This window comes from Entelurus aequoreus, linkage group LG15 (assembly GCF_033978785.1).
Source record: "Entelurus aequoreus isolate RoL-2023_Sb linkage group LG15, RoL_Eaeq_v1.1, whole genome shotgun sequence".
NCBI lineage: Eukaryota > Metazoa > Chordata > Actinopteri > Syngnathiformes > Syngnathidae > Entelurus > Entelurus aequoreus.
The window spans coordinates 40,458,156-40,470,672 of record NC_084745.1 but is presented as its reverse complement, the minus strand read 5'-3'; the positions used below and the strand labels follow the sequence as shown (position 1 = coordinate 40,470,672).

Genomic DNA, 12,517 nt, shown 5'->3' with positions numbered 1-12,517 from the left:
TTTGCATACAATGTGCAATAAAATGCAACATTTCTGTTTATAAAAGAATGTTTTTCCGGACAGAAGTTTTGCCTCCCAGAGGAAGCTCTTTAGTAGGGTATCTGAAAAGTGCAATTTAAAATATGTTTTAAAAGGAACATCTTTATAAAAAAAAACTGGTGCTGTTCTTATAAAGATGCATTCTCCACAGTCACTCTACTCTAATCCCTGAGATCTACCTGCTGCCAGTGATCTGCTCCGAGTGGTCTGGCGGTAAAGGAGGGAGGGGCAGGAACTCTCCAAGGCCCAGGGACTCGGGACAGCCGTCGTCCGGGTGCTGAGGTGTCGCAACGGGGATCCGACCGGACTCTGCGTCGTCCAGGGACACTTTACTGTTGGAGAGGGAGCGCAGCAGGGGAAGACGCAACTTGAAGCCTCGAGGGCGACCTAAAGAAGAGGACAAGGAGGAAGACAATGTTTGAACAAATGACACAGAAAGGAAAAACGAGAGAACATATGATGATGGTTATCCTGATGAATTGTAACCGTCCTGTATTCCCAAACAATGTGTGCCTTACTGAGATAAAAATTAACACACGTTTTTGTTACAAACCCCGTTTCCATATGAGTTGGGAAATTGTGCTAGATGTAAATATAAACGGAATACAATGATTTGCAAATCCTTTTCAACCCATATTCAGTTGAATATGCTACAAAGACAACATATTTGATGTTCAAACTGATAAACTTTTTTTTTTTTGCAAATAATCATTAACTTTAGAATTTGATGCCAGCAACACGTGACAAAGAAGTTGGGAAAGGTGGCATTAAATACTGATAAAGTTGAGGAATGCTCATCAAACACTTATTTGGAACATCCCACAGGTGAACAGGCAAATTGGGAACAGGTGGGTGCCATGATTGGGTATAAAAGTAGATTCCATGAAATGCTCAGTCATTCACAAACAAGGATGGGGCGAGGGTCACCACTTTGTCAACAAATGTGTGAGCAAATTGTTGAACAGTTTAAGAAAAACCTTTCTCAACCAGCTATTGCAAGGAATTTAGGGATTTCACCATCTACGGTCCGTAATATCATCAAAGGGTTCAGAGAATCTGGAGAAATCACTGCACGTAAGCAGCTAAGCCCGTGACCTTCCATCCCTCAGGCTGTACTGCATCAACAAGCCACATCAGTGTGTAAAGGATATCACCACATGGGCTCAGGAACACTTCAGAAACCCACTGTCAGTAACTACAGTTGGTCGCTACATCTGTAAGCGCAAGTTAAAACTCTCCTATGCAAGACGAAAACCGTTTTTTAACAACACCCAGAAACGCCGTCTGATTCGCTGGGCCTGAGCTCATCTAAGATGGACTGATACAAAGTGGAAAAGTGTTCTCTGGCCTGACGAGTCCACATTTCAAATTGTTTTTGGAAACTGTGGACGTCGTGTCCTCCGGACCAAAGCGGAAAAGAACCATCCGGATTGTTATAGGCGCAAAGTTGAAAAGCCAGCATCTGTGATGGTATGGGGGTGTATTAGTGCCTAAGACATGGGTAACTTACACATCTGTGAAGGCGCCATTAATGCTGAAAAGTACATACAGGTTTTGGAGCAACATATGTTGCCATCCAAGCAACTTTACCATGGACGCCCCTGCTTATTTCAGCAAGACAATGCCAAGCCACGTGTTACATCAACGTGGCTTCATAGTAAAAGAGTGCGGGTACTACACTGGCCTGCCTGTAGTCCAGACCTGTCTCCCATCGAAAATGTGTGGCGCATTATGAAGCCTAAAATACCACAACGGAGACCCCCGGACTGTTGAACAACTTAAGCTGTACATCAAGCAAGAATGGGAAAGAATTCCACCTGAGAAGCTTAAGAAATGTGTCTCCTCAGTTCCCAAACGTTTACTGAGTGTTGTTAAAAGGAAAGGCCATGTAACACAGTGGTGAACATGCCGTTTCCCCAACTACTTTGGCACGTGTTGCAGCCATGAAATTCTAAGTGAATTATTATTTGCAAAAAAAAATAAAGTTTATGAGTTTGAACATCAAATATCTTGTCTTTATAGTGCATTCAATTGGTTGAAAAGGATTTGCAAATCATTGTATTCCGTTTATATTTACATCTAACACAATTTCCCAACTCATATGGAAACGGGGTTTGTATTATGAGAATCTGAAAATAGTGAGATTATTGTATTATCATGAGAATAAAAGTAGTACCCCAATTTACAAGTTTATAGGCTTTTTGTTGGGGACATAAAATCTGTCAATCTATGACATCACTGATTGGCCACAGTTGAAAATATATTGCGTGTAATCTCTCGCACAAACACAGATGTTCAATGTCTGCAATAAGTGCCTATCTTCCCTCAGGGTCTCTGCAATCTACTGTTATTTGTTTTGTCTCCTTAAGCTGCTACAGTGTGTGTCTGTGTGTGTTGTTGTATTTCTACCCTTCTTGAGACATCAACAAGGAAAAGTACCTTCCATATGAGGTACGGTGAACAAATTAGGACATAAATCATGGTCCCAATACGGAAAACCATTGCCTCTAATAGAGAATGTCTCATTTGCTCCCCTGGTGGTGAAATCTATCAACATGAGGGTGGTCCCAAAAAGGAGGGATTTTTCAAATTGACTGTGTGTTGGTTTTAAAAGTGCTCCCCCTCTGGTCAACATATGAAATAACAAGTGTGTGTAAAAATGTTAATTGCACACCCTCTGGCCAACATATGTGATAACAAGTGTGTGTAAGAAACTGAAATAAGCCCCCTTTGGCCAATTTAAAAAATAAATAAATAATAAAGATTAAAAACCAATTACAAAAAAAACCAAAAACAAAACTAAAAGCTTACCATTTTTATATTTGCATAGTATGTATATATTATTATTGTTGTAAATACAAATCTTTATATATCTAGAAAGGGTGGTCCTAAAGAGGTGGGCATTTTTCGGAGGTCTCAAGAAGGTAACAAATTCAGGAATGAGTGTGTGCGTGTGTGTATGTGTGTGTGTGTGTAAGCTTGTCATGTTAAATGTGTCTTTTAAAGATCTAGACCAGGGGTACCCAAACTTTTTGACTCGGGGGCCGCATTGGGTTAAAAAAATTTGGCCGGGGGCCAGGTTGTACATATATATATATATATATATATATATATATATATATATATATATATATATATACATTGTCTTTATAATCCGTTTTGTCATTTAACATCAATTAACATTGATGTTCATCAACATTTAACATTGTCACGTTATCGATGGGAAAATTCATTTTTAGACAATATAATTTGCCTGAGCGGCTAGGAGACACCAAGAGTAACAAGCGGTAGAAAATGGATTAGAAAGGAAAGATTAAAAAAATAAATAAAAAATAAAAATAAGACAATTTTTAACTTGGGACTTCCTGTGGGCCGGATTGTGGATGCTGGGGGGCCGGATCCGGCCCGCGGGCCGTAGTTTGGGGACCCCTGATCTAGCCTATTCTTTTTTATGCTTTTAATGTTTAATTATTTCTGCATTTTAAGGGTTCGTACTGCACATTGCATTGTGCTGATACAAGGACAATTGAGACAATTCTAATGAACCTAATGAGGATGAATGTCCCATAACAAAAAGATAAAGAAAAAGAAGAAGCTTATCGACTATGTGTCGGCACGGACTACAAAGGCGGACCCGCACAATTTTTCAGGATTTATGCAGATCCCAAATATAGATCAGCAGGTACCAGAAGGTAAGAAAAGTTGCTTTTGCATAATATTGCGAAACAAAACGCCAGATAATATGTCTTACCTTATACACACACCATAATAATACTCGTATGTTAAAGTACATCAAGCGGTGCGGCTTCATAGCTTACCAAAGTTGTACTGAAACATTTTGATAGATTTTTGAGTGCCGTGTGTAATGTTCCATATTTTCAATGAAACTTAGAAAATGCTGGTGTTGTTTACTTGAGTCATATTAACATAATAGTGCAGTCGACACATCTACTGGTCACACTTATCATTCCACCATGTACCCAATACAATTGCAATGCCTGTGACCTTGGATCCCTCAGGCGGTACTGCATCAAAAACCGAAATCAGCGTGTAAAGGATATCACCACATGGGCTCAGGAACACTTCAGAAAACACTGTCAGTAACTACAGTTTGTCGCTACCTCTGTAAATGTTCTACTATGCAAAGCGAGAGCCATTTATCAACAACACCCAGAAATGCCACCGGCTTCGCTGGGCCCGAGCTCATCTAAGATGGACTGATGCAAAGTATAAAAGCGTTCTGTGCAAGATTTCCAAGGATTCTAAAAGTCTCATAAAAATGGTTACTTATTCTATCTTTTTTTTTAATCTGTGTGCTTAAAAATACATTAAAATGCTCAATCAATCATGATTGTTTTCTCACACAATAGACATTTTACTGCACATGTGCGGACTTGATTCAGGAGGGCAGACCAAAAGAAAGCGGTTATGGGAGGTTCGCTCACTGCAGGTGCTGAAGAAGCAGTCGACTTCCACTGTAAACAGACAAGGCTTTGTGAATTTCTGCATGTTCAACGTTATCACGGTATTTATTTCTCATGTTTTCCTTCTGTTCGCTACTTTTGTTTTACCTCTTTTTTTTAAAAATGTAGCTGTTCTGAGCTTTGTATGTTGTGATAAGTATGGGTTGCGGCGCGTCTTTATGTTAGGACATTCTGTGTATGTGTTTGAGGCTAGCAGTTAGCACTTGAATTAGCTGTAAAGTCACGAATAAAACAGCTCGTTAAGTCGACAACGGGATTCCTTCTTTTATTGTTACATCAACACATGACACTCCAGAGCAGAACTGGGCAAATTAAGGCCCGGGGGCCGCATGCGGCCTGTTAAGCTTTTCAATCTGGCCTGGCAGACATTCCCAATTTTTTTTTTTTATATCTGTAAGATGGAAACTGTAGCTGCCATTATGATGTGCAGTGATGTTTTCAAATGACCGTAAGTCTTAAACTATACAAAGTATTTTAATGGTTAGAATTTGCGCTTTTGCATGATATACTAGTTACTATGGTAATCTAATTAGTTACTATGGTAATCTAAGTCACAGCAGCTCAGACGAGGCACCAAGCGTGTGGGTGGGGAGCGTTTCCACAGAGCGGCCAGCCTGAAATGTGGGTGTCAGAGACAGGCGCGGAAGGAGATTTTTACAACAAAGTGTCACATGTGGGTTTACGCAGCTTACTGCGAGGTTTGTTCTCCCGGGATGCAAACAGACCATTCCGGACAAAGCGTGCAGGAAAAATCATGATTTAATTCTCAAAACTCAAAAAGGTACAAAAACGGAAAACAAGGCGAAAGCACAACGTGCTGATCCCACTTGGAGTTAAAGTAAATACTTAGCATTGACTACGGACATAGAGAACTTAGGAAACTAGTGATGGGTCTGGCAACACCGATGCATCAGCGCATGCGTCGAGCTCATAGAGCGAAACCCTGTGTCGGTGCGCGTACCGCTTTTAGAAAGTCACGTGACCGATCATGAGCTGTTTTGGTCACGTGACCGATACGCGAACTGTGTCGCACTGACGCCTCCTCCGTGCCCTGTGAGCAACGTTCCCTCTAAGGTGCACGCCTGCGCAATTGCGCACTGCTCAAGCGTCCTCTGCGCACAGCAAATATATGCCGCGCACCAAACGTCTATCGAGATGCTTCGAGGACAGGAATTATATCTATCACTTTATTGAGCAAAACTGTTTATATTCGGCCATAACCACACCAAAAACATGAGTAAAAAACGTATATCTCGAAAAACTAGTCATTGTCTGCCGTACTAACCAGGCCAAAACCAACTTGTCATCTGTCACCAACACGCATACCACTAAACCACTAGTGCGTTTATGGCCACACAAAAAATCCGACAACTCAAACACCACACAAAGTTACACTATGACTCCTCAGTCATACGTGTGCTTATTCTACTGTCATTTATTATTCATGTTAATTTATTGATATTAATCATGGAATGCTGTTACTAGAGAAGGTTGCAGGAATGCACACTTCATCCTATGCTTACATTTCATTGTGCAACATGAGGATGTTTAAGGGGAAGTAAATGTGATCTCTGAAAGGGGTACAAATGATTTCCAAAGCAGGACCCCCACCCAGACATATTGTACAATACTAATCCATAGCTTATGAAAAACAAGATTTATTTTATTTTCATTACAAGTGGGCCAAATCACTAATATTCCAAAATAATCTCATGAAAATGACTCCTCTCATTTGAGTGTTATTATAAAAGATTGGTTTGAGACAGGTGTGATGTTGCTCACATGTGCTCCACTGAATGCTCAGGGAGTTTTTGTGTTTGCTCAGACACATGAACAATTAGAGGGAACATTGTCTGTAAGCGGGTCTTTTCTACAGCCGGAGAAATAATAACTAAGAGAAATCGTCTAAAATTTAATACGTTGGAAAAACTGTTTTTTTTTAATAAAAATGTGTAAAAAATAAAAAAAATAAAAAAATCCCAGTCCACAAGCATCCTCATTCACAACACATTCTCTTAGTTTTCCATGTTGTGATACATGTTCACATTATTTATTGACTGTATCCAAAAAAGATAAAAATATATTTTTATTTAAATGAAGGTATGAAATAATCCTAAATGAAATACAATGACTTGGTTTATATTATTGTATATACTAGGTCATAAAATCAGTGTCAGTTGAGTCAGTCTATAGGTTGCCTGTAGGGATTTTTAATGTCCAGCAGATGTCAGTATTTAGTGACACAGTATCGACACAGTATCAATACAGTTTTGCAATGTGTCGAAACGCTTCATGACGCCTCATCAACCCATCACTAGTACTTAGCATTGACTACGGACATAGATAACTTAGGAAACTGTGGCATGACATAAACATGACTTACGTAGTCCAGGCATGAGACAAACAATGACGCCAGGCCGACTGACTGGCAAAGGCAAACTTAAATAATGCCTCTGATTAGTGCTCGGGAAGCAGGTGAGCGGGCGAGCACTGATCAGAGACAGGTGAACACAATGATTAGCGACAGGTGTGATCCAAACAAATGAGGCAGGTGAACTAATGAGTCACCATGGTGACAAAACAAACAAGGAAGCGAAGACGGGAACTAAAGAAGTCCAAAACTAACAGAACATAACTAAACAAAACATGATCCGGACCACGGATCATGACACAAAGTTCTAAAGCAGGGGTGTCCAAAGTGCGGCCCGGCGGCCATTTGTGGCCCGCAGGTCATTTTTTAACGGTCCCACGGCACATTTTAAAAATACGATTGAAAAAAATTAAAAACATGATACCGTATTTCCTTGAATAGCCGCAGGGGCGCTAATTAATTTAAAACCTCTTCTCACTCCTGCGGTTACCAAAACCATGCGGAATGAGCAAGCATGCTCTAATTATTTTAAAACCTCTTCTCACTCCGGCGCATACCTTATCATTAAAGACACATTTAATAAAAAAAACGTTATTATGATCTTACCTTTACTTGTAGATGGGTCCATGTGCAGCTGCTTCTGATCAAAGGCAGTCTTTCTCATCTTTCTTCAATTTTAAAAGTCTCTGGAGATATTCCTTTAATTATTACCTCCTGCTTCGATTGAAAGTCCAGTTTAGAAAACGGTTTTATTTTAGATATGTAATCCTCCATGTTAAAAGTGCAAGCAAACAATTGCTGCATGCTTGCTGCTTGTTGTCTTCTTCTGCAGTACCTGTCTCCTGCAGTGCTGGTAGTCGCAAGAAGGATCACTAGCGCCCTCTACCACCTGGAGGCGGGAGTCATTTAATGACTCATATTTGACCCGGCGGAAGTGCCAAGCATGCGCTAATTATTTTGCGAAACGAGTTTGACCCGGCTGTAATTCTAGGCAGGCGAATACTATATTCCCGGCGCCAATTCAAGGAAATACGGTAAGTGGTATAAAAGAGCAAACAGGAGAAATGTAAAAAGAAAATGTTGCAATGTTGACTCTAATAACACAAAGCTGCCATGCAGGCTGTTTCTTTCTTTAAAAAATAATAATGAATCAAAATCAATGTCATTATGAATTATTGACCTATTCAAGGCTCCAATTACGTCACATCTGAGATATTTTTGGGGGAAATGTTGCATATTTTGTGTTTGCCATATAAAAAACTGAGCTGTTTTTTATAAAGAAGGGCCTAAAACGAAACGAAAAACATAAACAATAAAACGTATAATTGACGGATAGATCTGAAGTTGATCTCGAGATTATTGTGTTAAAAGTAAAGAGTAAAAAAAAAATTGAATTTATTTTTTAACACTATAATTATTTGGATCCCCAATAATTTTAGTGTGATTTGTTTTTAAGTGTCATTGCCCAAAAAATAATAATGAATTAAAATCAATGTTGTTATGAGTAATTGACCTTTTTTAAGGCTCCAATTATTATATATTCTCAAATATTCCACTTAAAAATTTTATTGTGTGAAAATATTGCATATTTTTTATTTTTTCCATAAAAAAACAGGGTTTTCTTTGACAAAAAGAGCATACAACTTAAATCTTTAAAAACGTTATATTAACAGATAGACCTAATGTTGATCTAGAGATTTAAAACTTGAATAATAATAAAAATAATAATACTGAATAATGACACATTTAAAAAAAAAATTTGACCACAACCCTTTGGGGTCCCCGGGATCAAGCCTGAGTGGAGGCCTAAATGTATATTTTTTATACATATATTGTATTGGTTTTTAAAATAAAAAATATCAAAATGGCCCCCGCTTGCTTTGATTTTTAAGAATGCGGCCCTCAGTGGAAAAAGTTTGGACACCCCTGTTCTAAAGCTTAGTGATATATCAGATTGTAGGTGGGGGTTTTTTACCCTTTGCATTCATATTTTGCTGTGTTTGTTGCATTTTGGTTGCGTTTCACTTGATTGTAAAATATATCGATCGAGAGGGGGTGTGACGTTCATATGTCGTCAATATTCAGTGTTTTATCGTTCATAGTTAATATTTTAAATCCCAATTTTTTTATGTTCATGTATATTCACGGTGTCTCATTCAGTAAAAAAAATTTTAAATTACATTCCGTTTTTTAAAGTGGTCTGTCATAACGTTTTTAGCGTTCAATATTATTCATTATTGTGAGGTTTTGTATTAGTCTTCCTAAAAATCAGATATACCGGCCCCCAGACACATTTTTTTTACTTTAAATTTGGCCCCCCCAAGTCAAAATAATTGCCCAGGCCTGCTCCAGACCACACTTTTGTTTTTGCTAGTCTCGTTTTAAAGCAACAAACTCAACAGTATATAATGCTACTTCTGTACATGTTGAATGGGGGGAGACAGCAGCAAGACAATCGCTTCATTCCAAAACTATTACATTTAGTCCCACCTCTACCACCAAAGTATAGCTGACATCAAGGACATGCGCAGTTAGGATCATTCCAACCCGAATTTCGAAAGATGTGTTTTCATGTGCTACAATCCAAATAACTTTCGGCATAAAACACCTGTCTCAATTGGAATTAAATTTTGATCCGAAAGTGTGTGATCGGGTCAGAATATTCCGAATTCAGGTTAGGCTTTTAATCCGATTAAATGTGTCCATGTGCACATAGCTACAGATAGAATGGATCGCATTGATGGGAAATTGAATTTTTTTCTTCAGCGACTCCTGCTCCAAATGGCACCGGCAGAACTGCAAACCCCGTTTCCATATGAGTTGGGAAATTGTGTTAGATGTAAATATAAACGGAATACAATGATTTGCTACAAAGACAACATATTTGATGGTGAACAGGCAAATTGGGAACAGGTGGGTGCCATGATTGGGTATAAAAGTAGATTCCATGAAATGCTCAGTCATTCACAAACAAGGATGGGGCGAGGGTCACCACTTTGTCAACAAATGCGTGAGCAAATTGTTGAACAGTTTAAGAAAAACCTTTCTCAACCAGCTATTGCAAGGAATTTAGGGATTTCACCATCTACGGTCCGTAATATCATCAAAAGGTTCAGAGAATCTGGAGAAATCACTGCACGTAAGCAGCTAAGCCTGTGACCTTCGATCCCTCAGGCTGTACTGCATCAACAAGCGACATCAGTGTGTAAAGGATATCACCACATGGGATCAGGAACACTTCAGAAACCCACTATCAGTAACTACAGTTGGTTGCTACATCTGTAAGTGCAAGTTAAAACTCTCCTATGCAAGGCGAAAACCGTTTATCAACAACACCCAGAAACGCCGTCGGATTCGCTGGGCCTGAGCTCATCTAAGATGGACTGATACAAAGTGGAAAAGTGCTCTGTGGTCTGACGAGTCCACATTTCAAATTGTTTTTGGAAACTGTGGACGTCGTGTCCTCCGGACCAAAGAGGAAAAGAACCATCCGGATTGTTACAGGCGCAAAGTTGAAAAGCCAGCATCTGTGATGGTATGGGGGTGTATTAGTGCCCAAGACATGGGTAACTTACACATCTGTGAAGGCGCCATTAATGCTGAAAGGTACATACAGGTTTTGGAGCAACATATGTTGCCATCCAAGCAACGTTACCATGGACGCCCCTGCTTATTTTAGCAAGACAATGCCAAGCCACGTGTTACATCAACGTGGCTTCATAGTAAAAGAGTGCGGGTACTAGACTGGCCTGCGTGTAGTCCAGACCTGTCTCCCATTGAAAATGTGTGGCGCATTATGAAGCCTAAAATACCACAACGGAGACCCCCGGACTGTTGAACAACTTAAGCTGTACATCAAGCAAGAATGGGAAAGGATTCCACCTGAGAAGCTTAAAAAATGTGTCTCCTCAGTTCCCAAGCGTTTACTGAGTGTTGTTAAAAGGAAAGGCCATGTAACACAGTGGTGAACATGCCCTTTCCCAACTACTTTGGAACGTGTTGCAGCCATGAAATTCTAAGTGAATTATTATTTGCAAAAAAAAATAAAGTTTATGAGTTTGAACATAAAATATTTTGTCTTTGTAGTGCATTCAATTGAATATGGGTTGAAAAGGATTTTCAAATCATTGTATTCCGTTTTTATTTACATCTAACACAATTTCCCAACTCATGGAAAGGGGGTTTGTAAAAAGGGGGCTTAAACTGTGATTTTCACCGAACTAGTTGACTACTTGACCGAACAAAAAAACCAACTAAAACAGCGCCAGATCATCACATGACTACGGGTGAGTACAAAAGTAACAGCGTTGTTGCTTCCCTACTATTTACTACTGCAGTATCTTCTAAAAGACATTTCCGCCACGTTTTATCGAGGTAAAAATGCTAACAGCTGATCGCCGCGATCGAACTCAAATTAATCGCGATCAACGATCACGATCATAGAAATCGCCCAGTTCTACTCTCACATATGTGCAGCTAAACGAGCGGGAATAATGTTTGCCCACCACATGAAACTCGGAAGAGCCTCTAAGTCACATTGTTGCAGCCCAGCAAATCATATCAAAACATGCATCTAATTGAATTCAGATGTGCTCTTTTTGGTTCCAGTGGACTACACATCATCCACCTTAATGTGAACAGCCTCTCTGGAGCCAAACTCGACCAAATCAGAGAAATGTTCCTCAACACGAAGGTAAAAATCTTGTGTTTCTCGGAAACCAAATTTGATCAAAGTATTTCTGACTCAGAGATAGAAATACAAAACTTTTCGGTTATCAGAAATGATAGGAATAAACACGGTGGGGGCGTTTGTATGTATATTCACCAGGATATTAAATACATAACTCGCACTGATCTTAACCACAATAACCTGGAATCTGTGTGGGCGGAAATCAAATTTAAAAATGCTAAGCCGGTACTAATAGGGACTGTTTATAGACTCCCTAATCAGAGTGATTTCTATGGGGCTTTGGAAGAATGCTTGGCGGGGACAGACAACATGGAGAAAATTATAACTGGGGATCTGAACACAGATATTCAACGCAAAGATGCGCCTGTCTTCAGATCCTTCAGCAAGTTTTGTAATCTGCACGGTCTTTCCCAGCTAATAGCGCTACCCACAAGGGTGTGTGATTCCACCCAATCAACCATAGATCTCATTCTCACTTCAGACCGGCCTAAAATAAAAAATAGTGGGGTCATGATCTGTGGTCTTAGCGACCACTATCTAACCTTCTGCACCCGTAAAATAGCTAAACCTAAAGCCAATGGCCACATAACAGCCCAATCCAGATCGCTCAAAAAATACTCCAATGACAATTTCAATTTAAAATTAGATGAGTGGGACTGGTCCCCTGTGCTCGCGAGCAACCTGGTCGATGTCGCTTGGGATCGCTTCAAAACGGCGTTCCTAAAGATACTAAATGACATGGCTCCCGTGAAAACAGTCAGGATCAAAGCCCGCTCGGAACCATGGATGAATCCGGACCTATTAGCTGCCATAAAAGACAGAGACAGGAAATACTCTGAATACCAAAAATGTAAAACAGAAGTAGATAAACAACCCAATAATATCAACCTCAAATTACTCCTTTCAACTCTCAAAAAGCAATGCAATAAATTA

General features: G+C 39.6%; 1 protein-coding gene across 3 annotated transcripts in view; it reads right to left on the bottom strand.

Moving 5' to 3' along the window:
* kcnh2b (potassium voltage-gated channel, subfamily H (eag-related), member 2b) overlaps nt 1-12,517 on the bottom strand; it is a 692,512-nt gene that overhangs the window by 315,207 nt on the left and 364,788 nt on the right. For 2 of the 3 annotated variants that reach the window (XM_062021529.1, XM_062021530.1), the window contains exon 4: nt 219-426. In XM_062021529.1, coding sequence (XP_061877513.1) covers nt 219-426 — 208 coding nt within the window. Of the gene's footprint in view, nt 1-218; nt 427-6,906; nt 6,934-12,517 lie in introns of those variants that run through there. The other variant, XM_062021531.1, reaches the window with a different exon arrangement.